Here is a 24,447-nt window from a genome sequence, read left to right as displayed (position 1 = left end):
AATTTAACAAAGAAAAAAAGGAAAAAAAAAGATCTTGATGAAAAATTAAAAATGGGAGTTCATAATCTGCTTGAATCAAATGTATGAAATATGATATGTCAAGAGCTTTGTAATGTTTTGAACAACTAATAATAAAAAAAGAAAAAATAATGTTGTTAGTATGTAATAAAGATGTATTATTTTAACTATTGAAAAAAAAAGAAAAATTAACAATTGTGTTTGCTGGAGTTCAAAAGATTCTTAGCTTCCCTTCTCAGCAGTGTTAGGTGGGATTGCTGGGGAGAGAGAGGTAATCCCATAGGTGGAACTCCTGAAGGCGGGCTTTAGATTTAGGTGGGTCTCTAGGTTCTTCACTGAATGCCAATTGGTCTGGAGACTTTAAATCATGCACCTCCAGGGATCAGCAATCATCAGTCCATGTTGGAAGACTGCACCCCAGGGATCTCCCCTGGGTTCCACTCATGTGGGTGAGAAGCCAATATTAAGTCCACTACATCACCTGTTGATTCCATGCTTCCTGGTCTTGGGTTCAGTCTCCAGACCCACTCTCTCCCACCTCACCCTTTTGAATTCCTAGCAAGGCATGTTTCTTCTAGTTGGTTCTGAAAGCAGCATGTTTAGAGGGAGAGGGGGAAAGCCAATTGGGTTTCCACAACCAGTTCTCCTCTGTGTAAACCTCTCTCCAAATTTGATTTTCTCCTGGTCACTTAGACACACTTTATGTCATGAGTGTGGGTTTTCTAGGCCTGTATTTTGGGACAAACTTGGGTTTTTCAGGAATTAGCTCTCCTGGCTACTGGCCACCACACCATGGCTGCAAAATGGTTCTTTCCTCTGTCCTCTGCATAAAGTCTGGAGAGATGGTGGCTTCTTTCCCACACAAGCATACTGTGAAGCACCCCCTTCAGTTTAGTGGGCAGTGTCTTTGATCTCTAAACTTTCTATATCTAGATAAGCCTCAAGTGTACCCCAAATGTGGGCTCCTTTAATTCCTTTATCACTCCACTTTGGTCATGGAGGGACCACTGTGGCTGGTTCTTCCAGCTGTGGTAGTGGCTGTGGAGCTGGGGATTTCTTCCTTATTTTATACAACCTCTGAGTCCCTGATCTGCCTTGAATGTCCAGTATTAAATTCCAATAAAGCCTCCCCCCACCTTTTTTTAATTTTTTTGTACACCCACCTTGCTAAGAAGCTACCTGTCTGCTTTCTTGGTTTCATGCCTTGGGTAGCCACAAGAGTGGCTTCTCTAGTCTGCCATCTTGAAATCCCCTCCAAGACAAAATGACTTTAATGTAGACGATTGTAACATAATTCAAGGAGAGGAATCCCAGTGACTCTCATTCAAGTGTAGTTTTTTTTCTCAAGTAATTTGCAATACTCAAAAGAATTACAAAATTAATTGGGGTTCTGGGGATTGATTCCAGGTCCTCACACCTGCTAAGCATGAGCTGCATCCCCAGCCCCACAGAAAAAAACTTTTAGTTTTTGAAGCATTATTCTTAAAAAGTTTTTATTGTACATTTAATTTTATAAATGTTTTGGTACTTGAATTTCGATAGTATGCATTTTCTTTCTCCCATGGTTCTAATTTTTTAATTGCAGCCTTTAATTTTATGAATTTGTAAGGAAGAGGTATTCCAAATAAGAAAAATGATTTTTCAATGTTATTTGCTAGTGTTACCTACTTTTAAAAAATTAAAAAATGTGAATTTTATACAGTATCCACATTTGAATTAAAATAATTAATAATCATTAATAAAAATTATAATAAAATAATTGAATATTAATGTAAGGATTCAAGACACCTATCAGTTTGACTTTGAACTATTTCTTAGTTTGTTTTCTTTATTTGTAATATATTAATTATATGATTTTTTAATGTTACTCTAACTTCAAATACATTAGAAATGCTTTTTAATATAATCAATTTTCTCAATTATATTAAACAGAAAAGCCAGTTTTTAAAAAACTGTACAATTTAAAATTTATACAAAGCAGATTGATTTAATATGAGAATAATTCCGTGTTTTAAGGATACAAAAATATGACATTAAATTTTACAAATATCAATAATAAGCCAGATTCAGTGAAAACTAGTTGAATTTGCAAGTTAAATTTCAGGACAGATATATTGCCATTCAATATCACCATATTTCTCAGAGTCCTAGATGAGTAAATTTAGGCAGTGAATAAAACTAATCTGTAACATTTTTTCCAGGAAAAGGATTTGTCTGATACTGTCCTGTATATGCATCACTGAACACCTACCTCATTTTAAAATGACAATGTAAAATGTAATTTGTCAATGATTAATTATATATTCTTATTAAATTATTTTATTTTTTATTTTAGAAAGGGAATGCAGGATTCCCAAAATGGGAAAATTCTTAATGGCTGATCCCAAGAAAGATAAATATAAAGTTGGAGATTTGTTGAAATTTTCCTGCCGATCAGGACTTACAAGAGTTGGACCAGATTCAGTACAATGCTACCATTTTGGATGGTCCCCGGATATCCCAATGTGTAAAGGTGAATATTTATCTTTCTGTTGTAAATATGATGATTAGAATTTTGAATATAAACCTTTTTTCTTTCTTCTATTAATTTTGTATTGGCTTCCACTGTATCTGTAATCTAATTAATGAAGTTGTTGATGTGTGTTATGTGGCAGAAAGCACAACTAGTTTATTTAAGAACTTAATCACCAATTATTTCTTGAAATATGTATTGGGAGTATTCATACATACAAATATGGTGGCTGAGACTAGAGAGATTTACTTTGTTACTTTCCATTTTTCCTACACTGCTACCATTAATACTGGACATTTTATATAGTACAGGACTTCTCTCAAGTTTCATAGAGTATATCTAAACAATATTTAAACAGTTTATAGTTAATTCAATGGAGTACATTAGAAAATCAGTTAAAGATGTTGATCAAATGCTTGTCTCATTGATGATACTTTCTCAAAAAATTATGATAAAATGTTACTATAGAAGGAAAAATTAATATAATTTACACAAACACATTTGCTAACAGTTTGTATGTATCTTCAAATTATCTACATCATTGAAAATATTCAAAGCTTTAAAATATTTCCAATGTTACTATAATAGAATTAATCCAACTTGGAAATATGAATATAATGTAAAAATTTATTTTTAATTAAGAACTTTACAATTAACCATATGAAAAAACAATCAATTAAAAAAGAATTCTCTCCATTTTTCTGGATTTTTTTACATGCAAGATAGACTATTTAACCATTAACCATTGTTTCTACTATAGATCAAGTACAGTCATGTGGTCCACCTCCTCCACTATTCAATGGGGAAGTTAAAGAAACAAAGAAAGAAGAATATGGACACAATGTAGTAGTAGAATATAATTGCAATCCTAGATTTTTGATGAAGGGACCTAATAAAATTCAATGTGTTGATGGAACGTGGACAACCTTGCCAAAATGTATTGGTAATATATTAAAAATACTAAATTTAAACTGAAATACTTTTGTATTTATTTAAACATACATACTGTGTCTTCATTATCAACATGTATTTGTGAAATTTATATAGAGGAGGAGAGAACATGTGGAGCTATACCTGAACTTGACCATGGCTTTGCCCAGCTTTCTGACCCTCCTTATCACCATGGGGATTCAGTGGAGTTCAATTGTACAGAAACCTTTACAATGATTGGAGACAGATCAATTACATGTATTAGTGGAATGTGGACCCAACTTCCTCTGTGTGTTGGTAAGACTGCCCTCCTCAAATTCACACTTAATGAAGTTTAAGTTTTATGGAAAAGATATTTGCAATCTATTCATAAAATTAGAGATATTCTTGAAAAAAAATCTAGTCTTAACTATAATGAATTTTATTGCTCAGCATTTAATATGAGTTTCCAGAAGAAATAAATAAAAGTAGTGATAGAATTTATTAATGTTTCTATCCCTATTAATATTATTTACCTTATAAGTGTAAAGCTAGATTTTACTTAATCACATGATTAAAATGTGAATATTCCTTTCCAAAAAATATAAGTATTTTACATAGATATTGTTGTTGTTCTATATGGCACTCTGTCTTTCAAGCCCTGGAAAACAAATAAAGTCCACAAAATACCCACTTGTTACTAGCTTTTCCTATAAGAATCTTTCTCTGTCAGAGATTCTGACAAGGATAAATTCTCAGTTTCAAAGTTAGCAAGCTGAAGTTCATGAGCCGCAGCACAGGTGTTAGTAGTAACTTAGCAACATTACACATCTGGTGTTGGGCCAGGAATCAAATATCACTGATTGATTTCACACTTGCCCTGTTGGTGATCAAGCCTTTGATGACCAAAGGAAAGATTCTTCACTTTTCTCTTAGACTGAGTTCTTTCCTAGATTTCCCTGGGTCCTTCATTTTAAGTCTGTCCTGGGTATCCGGTCGTATTTATTCATTGGATTTCTAGACATAATTAATCTCAGAACAGAGTAGAGTTCCTCCAGAACAGGAATTACCTTTGTTTTGTTCTCATGACATTAAGATGGATTGACATACAGAAGCATTTATTAAGTTTTTGTCAAATGAAACAATAAATTATGTTGATTATTAACATTTTTTGCTAAACACATTTCTGTGAATAAAGTGTCTTCAATCCTTTTGGACCTCACCTTATCCTTGTCCTTTTTCATACACAAATGGTTTTATCTGATTTCATATGGGAGGAAAACTAATATTAGGCATCATAAACTCTCAACTTTTCATTTTAATTAAACTCAAAGTTGTGCTACAATTATTATTTCTTTTGATCTCAGAGTTTTTCATCCTGTGAGTCATCTTCTGCTTACTGCCTATAGTCTGCTTCATATAAGTCCTTCCAGCTCTTATAGTTTGGTCTATAATTCTACCCTTTCATTATTCATTTTGTACTTTCCACCACTCTAGCTTTTCATGCTTCTCAATATATTTATTTACTCCCAAAACCAAAGAAATCCTTTCAGAAACTGATCAAATCCAGGGCACAAACAGTTTCCCTTGACCAAAGATCTTCCTTTAGTTTCTACCTCTTGTTTTTCCTTTCTCAACAATGTGGACCAGCCCCAAGGATGAGACTAATTCTCAAGTACCCTCATGTACTTTTAAATTTCCCATTTCATTGTTTTGTTTTTAAAGATTGGTTTACAAACTTACTGTGCTTTGGTAGTTACTGATTTTTCTTTGCTCTGTTTATCCTCACTTGACTCTGCTTTTCAAATTGTTAATAACAAATATTTACAGAGACCAATACAGACATTTTATCATTTTCAAAAAGAACTCTCATCTTTCCTGAGTTATTGAAATATATGGTACATTGAAAGCTTCTGTAGTACTTATTGAAGTCATAACAGAGTCAGCAAAATTTTGTTGTTATGGTATTATAATATTATTTGATTATAGTATGATCTGGTATACATAATAGTTTCTTAAAGACTCTAAGAATGGAAAAAGAGAGATTATGATTTTAAAGCACCTGATTTCTTTTTTACTTTTTCTTTTTATGATGTAGGCATTGAACTTAGAGCCTGGAAATGATAGGCAAGCCTCTACCACCAAGCTACACTTCTAATGAAAGCACACAATTTCTTATTCCAAGTATTTCCTCTCTCTCTTGGATCATATAACAAATCTGCTTAACTATTCATGTCCTATAAAATATATTTTCGATAGATTTTATTATATTATGTTATTACTCTCAAAAATATGTTTAAATGAACAACTTGTTATATTTCCATAGATGATGTTTTTATTTTAATATTTAAGGATTCTAGATTATAGATAATATAGTGGTGGTTGCAATTAGGAAAACAAATGAATATGAATCTTTTGCACAGATTTCAAATATGGGACAAAATCTAGTGTTTTAAAATTTTTTTTCCAAATTTAGTTCTTTGATAACTACTTAGTATGCAAATCTTCTGAGAAAATGAGTCTCTTGTGCTCTTTCAGTTACCAAAGTACAAAATATCTTTATGACAGGTATTCTCTATAATAGTTCAAAGATAGGACATAAAGGCTCATCTCATGCAGTGGTGACCAGGAATAATTTGGTTGATAGAATTTAAAGGCACAAATCAAAATTTCATTTGACATTGACTGTACAGCTACTCTATATTGACTTGATTCTTATAATTGGTCTTTTCATGGAAATATTTTCATTTTATAGCAACAGATCAACTTGAGAAGTGTCAAGCACCAAGACTAACTGCAAATGAAGCAAATCAATCAGATAAAAATGAATATGATCATAATTTTAACTTCAGTTACCCATGTAGGGGAAAGTTGGAGCAGAAACATTCAATCTGTGTCAATGGACGATGGAACCCTGAACCAACCTGCACAAGTAAGTTCTTGTTTACAATGTTTTCTAAAATTTATTATATTTTTCCTCACTTATAGAAGTAGTATTTTGTGTTTTTTAAAAATTTAGCTATGTGTTGATATAATTTCTTTTGAAGTTGGAAGGTAATTTTTGTTTCTATCTGCCTTGAAAATTCTGGGTTGTTCTGACACTTTCAATTCCAATTGAATAGCAAAGAGCATTCTAGTCTTTCAGATTTTTATATCTTTTTCTCTATAATTATAAGGACTAGGTTCAATAGTTTTGACAGTCTGCCATACCAATATATAGGAAGTATGGCCATACCAATTAAAAAAAAGAAATGTAAGGCATATATTTTAACTTGATAATTTTCTTTTTCTTTTTTATTTTGGTAATATGTATTTATTTATTTATGTTTGCATTACAATTCTTAATACACAATTATATCATAATTTATCATATCTCTGATTATATATAATGTATGTTGAGATAATTTTTTAAAAGGAAACAATTTACATGCAGTGAAGTACACATGTTCTTTCACATTTTCTTCCTGAAGCTTTATAGCTTTATAGTATTAGAATTTAGTTTTATCACCTTATATTAATTTTGAGTACAAGATTAAGTAGCAGTTGTTGTTTTTTTTCTCTGTATGGATAGCCAGTTGTTCAAGCAATATGTATGAAAAAGAGTCAATTTACTATGAAGGTATTGATTTATTTCATCACTGTTCATTCAATATTTTACCATAAGTATCATGTTATTTTGGGATTTCCATAGGTGCTGTTTATCAAATTGAGGGGGTTTCTTTCTGTTCTTAGTTAGCTGAGAAATTTTGATCATTGGGGGGTGTTGAATAAATGCTAAATACATTTTCTTTATTGATAATACAGTGAATTTTACATGTTTGTGTGCACACATACATATAAAAAAATCTTAAACCTTTCATTCTTTTTAAAAAACATTTATGCTTTTAGTTGTATATGGACACATATTTTATTTTTATGTGGTGCTGAGGATTGAACCCAGTGCCTCATGTATGCTAGGCGAGTGCTCTGCCTCTGAGCCACAACTGCAGCCTTTAAATCTTTCATTCTTGAGGAAAAACTCTACTCGTACATGATGTGATGTAATTCTCAGTTCTACTGTGATGAATTCTATGTTTGGGCAAGTTATATTTTCATTTCCGTGTGTCTCAATATACTATCTAAATTTTATTTTGATTTCTTCTTTGGCTTATTGGTTATTTTTATGTTTTAGATAAGTTGTCCCCCCAAAAAACTCATGTGTGTGAAATGCAGGAATGTTCAAGGTGATATGATTAGGCAATGAGAGCTGTAACCTTATCAGTGGATTAATCCATTTGATGGATTATTAATATGAAAAAACTACTGACTAAAAGTACTGTACTGTACTTCCAGCTTAAAAATAATTTATATAGGCAGGTGACTAAAAACAGGTAAGATATGACTGGAGGACGCACATCACTGGAGGCATGTTTTAGGGCATTTGAAGTATATTCCATCGAATCAAGGCTTTGAGACAATTGACACAAAATTTCAGAAAATTCAGAGCATTTGACACAAGCTCCACTCTTCCTTTCTTTGCCCAATAAAAGTCTGGAAACTGGACTTTATTATCAATTGTGTAGCTCTGTGCTGGGGGAGAAGATATGGAAAGACATGAATTTTCCTACTGGCTTTGATGCATTTTTTAGGGCTCATCTGGCATTAAGAACCTTTCAACCACTTTGTAGATTTCTCTTAAAGGGAATTGGTTCATGTATTGTTGACCAGTGTGTCTATGGGGAAAAGGAGGTTTGAGGATTCCTGATCCGTCACTCCTTTGTTACATTCTTGATATGTTGTCCTCTATCATGATTCTTTATCATTTTTCTGTTAGTCAGCTTTTCATTGCTGTGATGAAAATACCTGAGAACAGCTTAGGGAGGAAAAGTTTATTTCGGGCTCACAGTTTCAGAGGTTCAGTTCATGGTTGGCCAAATCCATTGCTCTGAGCCTGAGATGAGGCAGGGTATCATAGCAGAGGAGAATTGCTAATTCATGATAGTTTGGAAGCAAAGAGTAGGGAGCCACAGGGATGGTGAACATCCTTTTAGGGTATATTTCTAGTGACCCACCTCTCCCACCTTTCTACAGTTACCATTTAGTCCACTCAAACTGGAATGGTTTGATTAGGATAGAGCTGTCACATATCATTTCACCTCTGAATATTTCTGCATCAACATAGGAAGTTTGGGGCCAAATCATAACAGTTTTTTTCCCAATTTTATTAATAGTTTTAGTAACCAACTTTAACACCCTATTTTTTCTATTTTCTCTCATTCAGATTTAGATTTTTAAAGTTTCAACTTTAGCTTTAGGTTAGTTAGCTTTGCTAACTTTCTCTCCTCACTTTTTAATTTTGTCAATTTTCTGTTTAACTTTATTGTTTTCTTCCTTCTAAAGACTTTGAGTTTAATTTTATTATTACCATTCACCTTTATTTTATTCATTTTTTTCTGTGCATGGTATGGGGGATATAATCCAGGGCCTTGCACCTCCATCACTAGGCAAGCATTCCATGACTGGGCTATATCCCTAGCCCACTGCTACCATTTTAAGTTAGAAATTAGTGTGTGAATTGAAATCATCATACATTTGAAATAAAATCTTCAAATTTCCACTTTTTAAAGACCTGCCCTAGCTATGTCCCACAGTTTAGATATATAAATATGTATATGAATATCTAACTATGTATTTTATAAATAAATGTATATTTATTTAAAATGTATTTATTTATAAACTCAAATTATGTATATATACTATATATAATTTATATTTAATTTGTATTCCCTTTGATATATATTCTGATTTTCCTTGTGACTTGTCCTTTAGCTCAACAATTATTATTTTGAAGTGTGCTCTTTCATTTCCAAATATTTATTTTCTGTAGATAACTTATTCTTACCAGACTGTGTAGTTATCTAATTCTGTTCTCAGGAAACTATGCAATATTTCAATACTATGATGTTTTTAAAAAAAATTTGACTATGTTCTCTATTTTATTTATAGCTCCATTTTCACATAAAAATATGCATATATGGGACTGGGGTTGTGGCTCAGCAGTAGAGCACTTGTGTGTGAGGTACTGGGTTCGATGCTCAGCATCACATAAAAATAAATAAATAAAATAAACATATTGTGTTCAACTACAACTAAAAAATAAATATTTTTTTAAAATATGCATATATTCTAGTTGTAATATAAGGTTAAAGTGAATAGTGGTTTTCAAATTTATCCATATTGTTTCAAAACTTTACCTATTTTTTCAGTAAGTCATATCATGAATGGTGTCAATATTGATATGTAGGATTAGGGATTTGCCTTTTTCTTCTTTAGTTCTGTCTATTTTTTAGGTATTTTGATATTTTTAGACATATATTCAACATGTGTTTGGACTTGTGAAGTAACCCTTTTATAGTTATAAAATATTTATTTGCAAGTTAAACACTTATCCTAAGGTATATACTCTCTACTTTTAAGGTAGCCAGGTCATTAAAAAACTAATCATATCTGTGTGATAAAGGAAATCTAGATGAATTTTAAATAATCAACTTCCTAAAGTATTTTCTCTAAACTAAAAGTAAAAATTAAAGTAATGAAAGTGCTAACTAGATATCTTGAATGCTCATCTTGCAAATTTGGAAAATAGGAAAACAAACAAACAACTTCATTATCAATTGCTTACTACTAAAAATTACTGTAAATTAAATGACAGTAATTGCAGTACAAACTGAAATCTATGGAACAGATTTAATGCAGAGATACTTATAGCATTAAAACATACATTAGAAAACAAAGAACAAAATAAAAGCAATATATAAAACAATCTAGAAGCCAAAAAAGAACATACTTAAGGAAAATAGGAAGAATAATTAAACATTATTAATAATTGAGGAAATTAAATTTATGAAAATTATATAATGAAAACATTGAGAAATATGTCAAAATATTTAAGAATAGAAATTAGAAAACATTATTGATAAAATGTGATTATATTGCCTTAAACAAAAACAGAAAACTTGGAGTAAATAATAATCATGAATCAAGTTTATTTAGTAAAATATTTCCAGGAGCTATTAACAGCATAACACACATTTGAAAAGATTTACAGTATTTCCCAGTGTACACTTGCATAAGGCTTTTAATGAACTAAAAATACAGTAAAATAGGTGAAAGCAAGCTCAAGAAATCAGAGGTCCAATTGCTTTCAGATTCATCCAGAGCCCTCCCCCAGTCAAAAGGGACATAGTTCATCTTCACATTATAAACCATCAAGATACATCTGAGGAATTTAGCTTTATGGGAACTGAGATATAAGTTTGCAGAGGGGTATTTTATACCCTACTAATTGTGTAACTACAGTTAAACTGTGTAGTCATTAAACTGGGTATATACCCTCAATTTATATACCTCTAGGCAATGTGAGTGTGCTTCTAAATGGTAAGTTCAGGAGGGTTGAAACTTCAAATGGCACACTGTAAATTATTTATAATTATGGTTAATGATCTAGAAGCAATACAAATTGATTGTTAACTGACTGCAAATTTTTACTCTAGTTAATCAGCTTCTGTTGGTAGATTTCAAAAGGGTTTTATTATAGTCCCGATACATTTGTTCATGTATATTTCTAAAAACACCTTCATCGCATACTTTATTTAATACTTGTGATTAAAAATGTATTAATCAGTTATGATTATCTAAAGATTACAAATAATAAGTTTCTCGTAAATAAAGAAGTTTGCTTAAAAAAGAAGAAATGGGAGGACCATCAAAATAGGTAATATTAAACTGCCATCCAAATTGAAAAGTATAACATATATAAATATGGAACATAATTACATCATCATTTTGTGATACATAGTTATTGAATTTTCTATTTTTTGAAAAGTATTTTAATATATGTAAATTATTATTTTTTATTCAAGAAATCTAATTTTAATATTTTCTAGAAGTGGAGATAAACTTCTGCCCACCTCCACCTCAGATTCCCAATGCTGAAGATATGAAAACCACAGTGAAATATCAAGATGGAGAAAAAGTATCTGTTCTTTGCAAAGAAAATTATCTGATTAAGGAAGCAGAAGAAATTGTGTGCAAAAATGGAAGATGGCAGTCAATACCACGCTGTGTTGGTCAGTACTGTGCAATTTGCTTTATAACATGCTTTCAATTGAAGTCAATAATCCCCTCTGCTTTATGTAAATGAAAAAGATGAGTACCTTTTCTATTTCTCTATTACACTTGATCCTAAAACTGTAAGTTATGATCTAGGTTCATAAACCAGTCACCATCTTTCATTTCTGTCAACAAAATTGGACAACACTTTGGGATATTAATTAACTAGCAGATAAATTCCTATTTATGAATATTTTTCATATAATAAAATAGACACAAATCAAGGGAGATATTGGGCAAGAGGATAGCATAGATGTTTTGATGACAGGCTTAAATAGTATTTGATTTCAGTTTTAATTGAAACGTTTTATTTATGTCTGACCCTTTGATTTCTGTTTTTCATACAGAAAAACTTTCATGTTCTCAACCACCTGACATAGACCATGGAAGAATTAGTCCATCTAGATCTTCAGAAGAAAGGAAAGAAGCAATTGAATCCAGACAGTATGCACATGGCACTAAACTGAATTATAGTTGTGAAGATGGTTTCACAACCTCTGAGGAGGATGAGATAACATGCTACATGGGCAAATGGAGTCCTCCACCTCAGTGTGTAGGTGAGGACTGCATGAAAACTCGAATTCTGATTTGAGAATACAAATACTTAAATAATTGAGAGTACAAATAATTGAATATAATATGCTTTTGTCAAAGTCAGGGTATAGAATAATATAGATTATCATATGTATTTAATCATTTAAATACTTTACGATTAAAATACTATTGCATTATTGAATCAATCCTATTTTATTAATTTTATTGGTTCATTATAGAGTCACTTTTTAATTTGGCATTTCTTTTTAAAAGAATATAACATGTAGTGAATTTAAATTTATGTAACTTGTAGTGTTTGCTTTGCAAACAAGATTTTAAATATTTTAAAATTGTTTTTCTTAAAGTGTTCCTTCTGATGTCTTACAATACTTGGTAAATTCATCTCATCAATTTATTCAGTGTTATTAATTCTGAGTATGTTTCTGTTTTTCACTCATGGTTGATTAGAGAAGCTCTGGTTATCTCTTAAAAGCATCAACATTTTTATTTCAATTTCTTGCTCATGTTTTTACAGTTTGAGTTTTACATGAGAAAGGTGGACTTAAGAAGCCTTTATGCACATTCTCTGTGACTTTATAATAGCTTATTTATTATTATTTATTTTCAAAAACTGTGAAATATCAAAATTGACCTATAAAATTGAATTTCTGAGTTGTAAAACATGGATTCATTCTTTCATTATTTTATTTTTTAGGACTTCCTTGTGAACCTCCACCTTCCATTCCTAATGGTGTTGTGTCTCATGAGTTAGACAGTTACCCATATGGACAAGAAATTATTTATAATTGTTCTGAAGGTTTTGGGATTGATGGACCTGCATTTATAAAATGTTTAGGAGGAAAATGGTCTTCCCCACCAGAATGCATAAGTACAGTGTATTTAATTTTATAATATGTGTGATAGATTCCCTCATTCAAAGTAGAAGTGGTACAAATAAGAAAGTAAGCTGTAATTCTAGAATTTTACAAGGTACCTGATTTCACTTTCACATCATTTTGTGTGAACATTTAGCATCCTCTAATGTCCATTCTCAGAATTCTTATCTCTCTCTGTTCCTAGAGAAACTGGCCCCTACTCATCCATCTCATGCTCCAGTTCATCACTAATCTCACTACAAAATACATATTTCATAAAACTTTGAAATAATTATTGTAAGTAATTCACATTTTCAGAAGCCAAAAGTAGAAATACATAATACATGTGGCAAGTGTGGAAAAAAATAATTTGAATATAAAAATCTGATCTAATGCATTAGAACTACTAATATCTTCAAGCATTATTCCTATTTATACATTTGATAAATTTATAAGAGTTCAATTGAAGTCAAAACATCATATTTTGCCAAGGTGTCAGAAGTATATTATGCATTATTCATTGGTTCTATAGGTAGCTAAGTATTATTTTAGAATATTACTATTAAATATTACAAATATTACATATTTTATAATTTAGTGAACAAATACATATTTTTTTTTATTTCAGGAACAGATTGTTTTAATTTACCCAACTTTGATGATGCCATGCTTTTAGGAGAGAGGAAAGAATCATATAAGTCAGGAGATCAAGTGACTTACAGATGTCCAAAATTTTACCAAGTGGATGGGTCCAATACTATAACATGTATTAATGGCAAATGGATAGGAAAGCCAATGTGCAAAGGTACGTTGATGGCATTATAAATTTATGAATAGTGTCTTATGAAATATTAAATTTTCTATACCATTCTTAAAAATGAGTATAGATTAATTTTCAGGCCAAGACAAAGTAAGTTTAAGATTAGAAATAAAAGGTTGGAATTAAATATATAGTGGTTAATCTCACAGTTCAATGGTTCTCAGGACGAGCAGCATCAAATTTTTGAACAGATTTTTATGAATTCAAATGAAAATTCCTGAGCTCATCTTAGGCCTACTGGAAAAAATAATCTTGAGATATGACTTGAAATTATTCATCAAGTTCCCCAAAGGATTTTACATACTCCTCAATTTGGGAACTATTGCTATAGTCTGTTATTACTAACCATGCACCTAAAACTCTCTGAGGAATTACACATAGTTTATCATAGTATCCAAAAGCACTTATAAATAAATTTAAAAAGCTATGTTTCTATAAATATAGGTGTACTTTTCTGTTACATTTTCACATCTTTAGTTTTTAACTGATAATCTTCCTCTTTTTAAAGATTTACTTAACTATTTTTTTGTTTTTATTGGTGCATTATAGTTGTACATAACATCTTTAAACTGTGTTTTAAGAATAACAAATTATTCTTCAAAGTATGTTCTTAATTCTTGACTTATTCTCTAAAGAGATGCATCTTTCAGTTTTTACTTTAAGAGGCTAAAATGTTAATTAAAGAGCAAGATAATTGTATGCCAAAGAGTGATGCTATATAATCTTGTTACTCTTATTTTTTGTTGAATTTTAAAGTTCATGTTGCACTTATGGACTTTGTAATATTTGTTGTGCTTAACCCAACGGGAAATATTTCATTCTCAGTGGCTTTTAAGGGGATAAAATATCTATCAGTGTTCTAGTGAAGGATACGAAGAGATTTAAAGGCATGAAAGTTTAGCTCTGACAAAAAAATATTGCTGTATCTTCTTTTCCTTGTATTACATGTGAATTTATTAAAATCAGAAAAGTTCTTCATGACAAAGTATCTATTAATCTTCAATCCTACTTAAAATGTATTCAGAATCTTATTCATTGTTTAGCTACTCAAAATGAACACTAGGTGGAGATACTTTCTTTTCTTTCTATTCAGATATTTCCTGTGTGAATCCACCCAAAGTGGAAAATGCTAATATAATATCAAACCAGATGCTTAAGTATCCATCTGGTGAGAGAGTACGTTATGAATGTATCAAACCTTTTGAAATATTTGGGGAAGTAGAAGTGATGTGTCTAAATGGAACTTGGACAGAGCCACCTCAGTGCAAAGGTAGATCATATTTTCTAATTTTTCTTTGCTTGAGGACATAATGTGAGTAAAATATGTTGATAAAAATAAAACCAGGTCATTCTTAGGGATTATATTTTTGAAATGCAAATAATATGACATTGCTAAAGATTTATTTTCTGGCAAAATGAATTAAGAAATATGGTGTATTTTTTTCAAAACACATTTAACCAGATTAATAGAACAGTTACAATCTGAGAAAATTCCTCATCACGTTAAGACACTCAGTACATTTTGACAACTCCAGGAGATATCTACTTTGAGAAACAGAAAATAGGTCATTGAAGACTGATCATAGAATATAAATATACATTTGGGCATCTTCAGTGTATAGAGTATATTTGAAAATATGTGACTGAGGCCAGCCAGGGAATCACTATATTTATAAAAATGTTTGGATATTAGGTCATCAGCATTCTAATATTTAGAATTCAGGAAATGAATAATGGAGATATTATATCATCCATTTCTATTTTTAAAAATTAATTTTTCCTAATTCATTTTCTCTCACTTTACTTTGATTCTACCTTTCGCTAATGGTGAAGTCAGTTTTATGTAAACCACAGAATTAGGTCTCCTTTATGTATCTATCTTGCCCTACTTGCTCTTTCCTCTAGTATATTTAGATCATTTATATTTAAAATAAATATTGGGCTTTTTGTTTCTTGTTTTATTTGTTTATTTTCTCTATTTCTCATTCTTGTTTCTGATCTCTTCCATTATTTTCAGGGAACAGTTTCAAAGAATTTCATTTTGATTTATCTTCCTGGTTTTGAGTGTATCTCTATGATAGCTTCCCCCACTACCTTTCTTTTTAAAAATGTTGCTTTAGGAATTACAATATATACATAATATATTTGCAACTTACCACTCTACTAGTAATGACATTTTCGATCAAAACATGAGAATCTTGCTTCCATTTAAATCCATTTACCCTTTAGTATTTCCTGTTCATACAGTGAACATTGTTACCAAATGATATAATTTTCTTTCAAACATCAAACATAAATAAACATAAATAAACAAACTGAGGAGGAAAAAGTCTATTATATTATATATTCTTCCTTTTAGCAATTACAGGATCGAGAAAATTATACTGTAATTGCTAAAAGGAAGAATATATAATATAATAGACTTTTTCCTCCTTAGTTTATTCATTTGTTTGATAACTCAATTATCCTTTCTTCCTTCTTTCTCCAACATTTTTTTCCTCTAAAGGTCTCTGAAGTTTCATTGATTCATTGATTGATTTTTTCAGTCTATTTTCACACTGGATAATTTATGTTGTTATATCTTGAAGTGCATGGATTTATCCTTCTGTCATCCTCAAACTGTTCAGTCTGTACAGTGAGACATTTTGTTTTTAATTTGTTATATTTATCTGTTCTAAACCCTACTGAGCTTTTAAGAAACATTGACTATCAATATCTTTATCACATCAGTATTCTCTTTTATTATCTTTTTTGTTTGTTAATGTTTCTGATCCTTAATATGACGAGTAATTTTTAATTTTACACTTGATATTTTAGGTATTACATTTCAGACTCCCCCATTTAATTTAAATTTCCTGTTCAGTGGTTCTCCATTACACCATGCTGGATTTAAGTCCAGGTTTCTCATTCAGCCTCTACAGACATACAGGATCTCTTCTGCCACCCCTATATGTGGGTGTTCTGTGGTCATCAGTGCCTTATGATGTTTTTATTATTTTCTCTAGATTAGGTCATGTATTGTTTTAAAGATCTCTTAGACTTGCAAGGCCACGCCCTTCCTTGTTCTTAGGTTAAAGGGATGAGACTCTGCATGAGCTTTTCCTTATTTATCTCTACCTGATATCATTTCTGAGATTACCAGCCTTCTCCAGTGCTCCATCTAGAACACACAGGAACCCCAAAGTGAACTCATATAGCAACCTGTTTGCCATTCCTTGAGTCCTGAAGTTCCTAGCCAGAGTGAATTCTCTGTACCTTCTAGAGTCTTCTTATATTGGCATTTAAAATTTATTATGTCCAAGATTATAAATAATGCTTAGCAAAAGGGGAAGGGAGGGGTCTTGGGGATAGAAAAGACAGTGGAAAGAGATGGACATTATTACCCTAAGTACATGTATGAAGACAAGAATGGTGTGACTCTACTTTGTATATAGAGATATGAAAAATTATTCTCTATATGTGTCATATGAATTGTAATGTATTATGCTGTCATATATAGCATATCAATATTTTTTAAAAAACCCCAACATACAAAACCTGAAAAAAAGGAATAGTGACAATGATTTTTTACTCATCTTATCCAGATTAGGAAGACAATATTTCCCTATTGTTTTCTACAAATTACTTCCTTTGAACTTTTTTCAAGGAGTTTTTGTTTCTTTTGTAATAAAAGGAAAATTAAAAAGAAGTCAGAAGGGACACAATAAATACTGCGTAATGTCATATATAATAAGAAACTTTCTTAGTTTGTCCTCGCTATCTACCTGTTCAGCATTTATATATTGACACATTTTTTAGTATTGAATCACTATAAAGCAGACACATTTGTTGATGGTTTATATGCGCCTTCAGTGAGATGAAAAGAAGAGCTTAAAATGTAACTCTCATTTTCTATGATTAAGATTTCTGTGAGCAATCATTTGTTACCAGAAATCATGAAATCTTGATGCTATCTAGAGTGATGTTTGTGCTGGCTTTAATTTTATCCTGTATTTTGATTTGTTCTCTCATAAATGAAATGATATTTTTCCAGATTCCTCAGGAAAATGTGGGCCTCCTCCACCTATTGACAATGGAGACCTCACTTCATTTCCATTACCAGTATATCCTACGGGTTCATCAGTTGAATATCAGTGCCAATCCTTATATCAACTTGAGGGTAGAAAGACAGTAACATGTAGAAATGGAAAGTGGTCAAACCCGCCAAAATGCTTACGTAAGTACTTCAGTAATCTCATGGGACCTGGGAAAATCAGCACCTTGAGTATGATACTTTTCTGTGTAAAATAGCAATAATTCACATATTAAAAAAGAAATATTCTGTGAAATGCTTCTCTACCAAATATTCATGTGTGAGGAAATAAAGATTAATAAGTTATTTTTATTTTAAAATAATTAATAAATACAATTATATATATTTTTAAATTTTTATTAGCATGTAATAATTGCCCTTATTAATGGGGGACAGTGTGATATTTCTATATATGCATACACTCAGCATGATCATATCCAACCTCTATTTACCCACCCTATATCCCTTCTCAAACTCTATTGGTCACCATTCTACATTGAGGTCACCCTTTTTAATATTCCACATATGAGAGAGAATATATGGGTCTTATCTTTTTGTGTCTGGCCTATTTTGCTTAACATAATGTCCTCCAGTTCTATCCATTTTGCTGTAAATGTCAAGAGCCAATTCTTCTTTGTAGCTGAATAATATTCCCTTGTGTAAATATACTACATTGTCTTTATCTCCTTATCTATTGATAAATATAGTTCTCATTCAGTATCTTAGCTACTGTGAGTAACACTGCATGGGCATGCAGATATCCCTTTGGTATGCTGATTTCTTTTCCTGTGGATATGTACCCAGAAGGAGGATAGCTGGGTCATAGAGCATATCTAATTTAAGTTTTTTGAGAAAACTTCTGCTCTCTATAATGATTGTACCAATTTAAATTCCCACCAAGAGAGTATAAGTGTTCTTTTTCTCTCACATCCTAACATTTATTAATTTTAGGGTTTATTGTTAATAATAGACTTTCTAACTGGAGCGATATGGTGTCTCATTGTAGTTTTCATCTTCATTTCCCTGATGGCTAATGATATTGAGTGGGTTTTTTTTTTTTTCATGTATTTTTGACTGTTTGTACTTCTTTGAGATATGTCTATTCACAAATCATTTGTCCAATGTTTAATTGGATTGCTTGTTTTTAGTTTTTTTGAGGTCATTATACATTCTAGGTATTAACCCTTTGTGAGATGCATAGCTGGCAAGTCTTTTTCCCATTCCATGGCTTGTCTCATTCTGTTGACTGTTTCTTTAGCTGTGCAGAAGGTTTTTCAATTTAATATATCAACTTTGTCAATTTTTGCTTTTGTTTCTTGTGCTTTTGTGGTTCTATCCAGAAAATTGTTGCTTGAACCAGTTTCTTATTTCTCCATATTTTCTCCTAGTAGTTTTAGAGTTTTCAAGTTTTACATTTAAGCCTGTGTGCATTTTGAATTTAATTTTGTACATGGAAAGAGGAATCAAGATTCAATCATCTGTGTGTGGATATCCATTTTTAGCATCATTTATTGAAGAGGTGGTCCTTTACCCAATGTTTTCTTTTTTGGAAAATTTTTTGGAAACTTTGTTAAGAATCAGCAGATATAGATAAATGGATATATCTATATCTATCTATAAATACACATATATATGTATATACACACACATACAGAGAGAAAAAGAGAGAGAGAGAGAGACAGAGAGAGAGAGAAAAGGAGAGTCTCTATTCTGTAGCATTGGTCATTGTATCTATTCTTATGCAAATACTATGCTGTTTTGGTTGCTATGGTACTGTAGTATGTCTTGAAATAAGTTATTGTGATGCTTACAGCCTTTGTGTATTTATTTTTTTCTCAAGATTTTATTAGCTCTTCAGGGTCTTTCGTGCTTCCATATGAATTTTAGAATTTTCTTCTCTAGTTCTGTGAGGAATATCTTTCATATTTTAATGGGAATGGCTTTTAATCTGTAAATTGCTTAAGGTATTATTGCTGAAGGAATATATGCTTAAGGTATTATTACCAGCACTAATTCTTCTGATCCATGAGCATGGAAAGTTTCTTATTTATTTTGTATCTTCTTCAATTTCTTTAATCAGTGTGTGGTAGATGTCTTTTGTTCTTTGCTGTTTTGTTTGCTGTTGTAAAGATTAGTGAATGAGATTGTTTTTATTATTTGGTTCTCAGCACATCATTATTGGTGTATAAAAATCTCACTGATTTTTGTATATTGATTTGTATCTTGCTACCTTAATGACTTTATCCATTCTAATAGTCTTTTGGTGGAATCTTTGTTTTTTTTAATATATATATATATATTTAAACATATCATCTGCAGACACAAATAATTTGATTTCTCTCCTTTCAATTTGTATGCCCTTTATTTCTCTTATTTCGCTGTTCTGACTAAAATTTCTGGTACTATACTGAATAAGAGCAGAGAGAATAGATACCCTTGTTCCTGATATTAGAGGAAATGTTTTCAACTTTTCTCATTTCAGTATATTGCCTATGGCTATGTCTGGTATGGTCTTTATGATGCTGAGGTATGATCTTCCCAAACCTTATTTGCTCAGGACTTTTATCAGGAAGTGATATTGAAATTATTCAAATGCATTTTCTATATCTATTAATCACATGATTTTTATCCTTAATTCTGTTAATGGGATGTATTATGTTTATTGAACTGAATATGTTGAACCAACCTTGCATTTCTGGGATGGAACCAATTTGATTATGGTGAATAATTTTTATGATTCTCTGTTGAATCACATTCAGATTTACTCATATTTTATTGAGAAATTTTACATCTATGTCCATCAGGTTATTAGTCTACAGTTCCTTTTATCTTGTGTTCTTGTTGCTATGGTACCAGGGTAATGCTAGCCTCAAGGAATGGGCTGGGAATGATTCTCTTTCAAATCTTCGCAACAAATTTAAAAGAAATGGAATTAGTTCTTCTTTAAAGATTTCAAAAAAATTAATCAGTAAAAGCATCTAGTCATGGGCTTTCCTCAACTTTTTATTACTGATTCAATCTCATTACTCATTACTGATCTCTTCTGGCTTATATGTTTTCATGGTTTAATTTTGGCAGAATCTATGTGTCAAAACATTTATAAATTTCTTCTGGGTTTTCTAATTTGTTGGCATACATTTTCTCATAATAATCCCTAATGACTCTTTGTATTTCTGAGGTATTGGTTGTAATGTCTTTTTTTTCCATCTCTTATTTTGTTTGAGTCATCTCTTTTTCTTGGTTAGTCTTATTAAAGGTATGTTCATTGTTCTTACCTTTTATGATAACCAACTTATTGTTTCTGAAAGAACGAACAAGGCTTGTCCTCAGAGAAAATGTCCGTTTATTGAGGAACAGCTCTGCATATTTATAGAGCCGGGGGTGGTTTGACAATTATGACAGTTTAAAGGTTGAAGGGTTTGACAGTTGGCATTGGGTGCTTTCTGATTGGTGGGTAAGGATCATGTGAGCCAGCAGGCTAGTCTGATTGGTGGGTAAGGATCATGTGAGCCAGCAGGGCTAGTCTAATTGGTGGATAAGGATCATGTGAGCCAGCAGGGCTAAGTCTGATTAGTGGGTAAGGATCATGTGAGCCAGCACGGCTCACCATTGTATGGCTCTTCTTGGGGGATGGGGAAGTTAGTCTTTGGAGCCAGGGTGACTCCCAAAAGTTTCATTAGTCTTTTATACTGCTTATGTATGTGACACCCTCTCTATCTTATACATTATATAAATGAAAATTTGTAGCATTTGACCAATATTTTTTTTCTTTCTTTTTTTTTTTTTTTTGTGAGGTTGGAGATGGAACCCAGGGCTTGTGCATGTTAGGCAAGAACTCTACCAACTGAGCTATATCCCTAGGCTTTTGACCAATATTTTAATTAAAGAAAAACCAGCCAGTCATGATAGTGTACTCTTGTAATCCCAGAAACATGGGATCCTGAGGCAGGACGATCACTGTTTGAAGGCAAGTCTCAATAATTTAATGAGACCTTGTCTAACAATAATAATAAAAGAAAGGAATGTGGATGTAGTTCAGGGATAAAGTGCCCCTGGTTTCAATCTCCCGGTCCAAAAAAGAAAAACAAAATCAGCCATAATGCCATAATGGTTTTACACTCTAAATGCCAAGCTCTTAATATGATAAATGATCTTAAGAATTGGTAATAAAATATAATTATCACACATTAACCACCTAATTCTTACATCATTTACTACTTTAACTTTATTTTAATCTATCTGGTATTCACACAGAATTTGTTCAGGAAGAGTTTTCAAGAAGAATTTCTGAAATATTAAAAACATTCTACTTGAAAACTCCAAAGTCTTGGTAAAAGACTCATATCTAACTTAATATATTATACTCATTTATTTCTTTTAGATGCATGTGTAATATCAGAAGAAATCATGGAAAGATATCACATAACCTTAAGATGGAAAGAACATCAAAAGCTTTATTCTTCATCAGGGGACACAGTTGAATTTGTGTGTAAATATGGATATTCTCCATCAACTCAACCTCAATCATTTCGTACAAGGTGTATTGATGGTCACCTGGAATATCCCGTTTGTAAGAATAGATACTCTTAATCTCATTAAAATGTGCACTTAAATTCAGAATTTTTATTATTAATCTAGTTTTCAATTTTATTTTAAAGTATTGTTTAACTCATTTTTATTCTTAAATTAGAATTTGTGTTGATACCTGCTAATGTGTTTAGAATCTGAGAGGCTAGAGCCCCACATCTTAAAAGCACTGCATTCAAATTTGGCGAACCAAAGTACCATGCATCCTATTCATAAAACACCTATGCAAGAAATTAGATGCAATTACTTCCATGCTTGTCTGTATCCCTCATTCTCCAAACTGAAAGTTTTCTACATAACTTTTGAGGCTCTCTGAGACTCTGTTTCACAGTGCATGAAAAGATAGACTCTCCATCTTCAAAATTATAAAATTCAGAAAGATCTAAAAACCAAACTAAATCATGACTTATTTTAGTAAAAAATATAATCAATTACTAAGTATTACTTATCCATAAGCAAATGTAAAAAGATGACATGTGAGCTTCTAAAATATATGAATCTAGTACATTTAACAATGTAAACAAATCATAAAGAGGAATAGAAGTTTAATTGGATATATAACTATAAAACTATCATAACTGTTACTATATAACTATGGAAAAATGATTGGCAGAAAATGCAATAAAATCTGTAAAAACTATATTTATACTTAGAGTTAAGACGATTAACTTGTTTAATTCCTTTAAAAAGACAGTCTCTAAATTATGAGACAGTCTCTAAATTTTTGATTTTTTTTTACTTTACAGTAGTATGAAAGTGATATATATTCAGTAGAAATTGTACTTTAATCTTTTTCTGCAACTAGAAATACATCATAGACTACTTTTATGGTATTGGGTAACAGCAGTTAACCGCATCCAATTGGCATTGTGATTAACAAAGTAAGCAATCACTATACTACAGAGTACTGTTCTGCTAAGCTATGATATATGATAGGTTGGTATATTAAATGCATGTTCAACTTAAAATAATTTTAATTTATCATGAGTTAATCAGGATGTAACACCATTCTAAGTTGAGGAGTATCAACATTTATTATATTGTACAATTTTTCAACCTTTAATATACTCAGCGTTGAACTTTAAGAATAAGTTGTTTTAAGACAATAATGCCTAAAAAGCAAGGTGATAATGTGGAGAAATATAAAGGCCTTATTGGTAATGATCTCAAGGTCAAATAATGCTTTAATGAGTTTTTGTTGCAAGAATTTTTTTCTGTTTTTAAAATTTCAGTAACAAGATTTTGAAGTGTAATTTTATGTCTTTACATTTTAGACAGCACTATTTAGTTAAAATCACTTTGGCTAGAAACATTTTTGATTTTTAAAAAGCTATAATCTTAGGATGAAAATAGAGATAAAAATATACAAAACTTTAAGGTGATAAATTGTTACCTCTTATTGCATAAAATCATAAGGCTTATATTAAATGCTTTCCTCTTGTTTAAGATCCTGATTTAGATAAATTGAGTTGAGACAGATTTTCAATTTCAATGAAATTGGTTATAATAAGCAAGTAATCCTTGTGTTTAATATTAACACCTGAATATACTTAACTCAGTTCCATTGTGCCACTATAACAAATATAATTTGTTCATTGTGGCTTATTTTTAAAAGACATATCTTTCATACAGTTCTTGAGGTGTCCAAGATCAAGGCACCAGGGGGCTTATTCTCTGTTTTGCAAATGGCGTCTTCTCACTAGATGAAACTCACTAGGTGGAAGTGGCAAGGAAGTGCTCTAGCCTTTCCTTGTAAGGGCACTGTTTCTACTCTTGAGGATGGAACCCCATCACCTATTCACCTAAAAAGACTTCATCTTCTAATATGCTCACTGTGGTCACTACGAATGAAACGGTGACATTTAGGGGACACAAACATTCAGGACATAGAAGAGAATAGGGAAGGAAAAAGACAGTCCATGCCACAGAACCAAAAGGCAGTAGTGGTGTTTACACTTCTATTTCACAG

The 24,447-nt window shown here is 31.2% G+C and overlaps 1 protein-coding gene across 1 annotated transcript in view; it reads left to right on the top strand.

Moving 5' to 3' along the window:
- The window catches only part of CFH (complement factor H), an 82,723-nt gene extending 58,697 nt beyond the window's left edge, over window positions 1-24,026 (top strand). The window contains exons 12-22 of the mRNA XM_081297283.1: window positions 2,354-2,530; window positions 3,291-3,473; window positions 3,578-3,757; window positions 6,195-6,371; window positions 11,365-11,547; window positions 11,938-12,147; window positions 12,840-13,013; window positions 13,628-13,804; window positions 14,913-15,089; window positions 17,853-18,035; window positions 22,273-24,026. Coding sequence (XP_081153409.1) covers window positions 2,354-2,530; window positions 3,291-3,473; window positions 3,578-3,757; window positions 6,195-6,371; window positions 11,365-11,547; window positions 11,938-12,147; window positions 12,840-13,013; window positions 13,628-13,804; window positions 14,913-15,089; window positions 17,853-18,035; window positions 22,273-22,481 — 2,030 coding nt within the window. The 3' untranslated portion in view covers window positions 22,482-24,026. The remainder of the gene's footprint in view (window positions 1-2,353; window positions 2,531-3,290; window positions 3,474-3,577; window positions 3,758-6,194; window positions 6,372-11,364; window positions 11,548-11,937; window positions 12,148-12,839; window positions 13,014-13,627; window positions 13,805-14,912; window positions 15,090-17,852; window positions 18,036-22,272) is intronic.
- The last annotated feature ends 421 nt before the right edge of the window (window positions 24,027-24,447 follow it).

This window comes from Spermophilus citellus, assembly GCF_964194105.1.
Source record: "Spermophilus citellus genome assembly, chromosome: 6".
Taxonomy (NCBI): domain Eukaryota; kingdom Metazoa; phylum Chordata; class Mammalia; order Rodentia; family Sciuridae; genus Spermophilus; species Spermophilus citellus.
The sequence above is the reverse complement of the archived record's forward strand: the minus strand, read 5'-3'. Positions and strand labels throughout refer to the sequence as shown.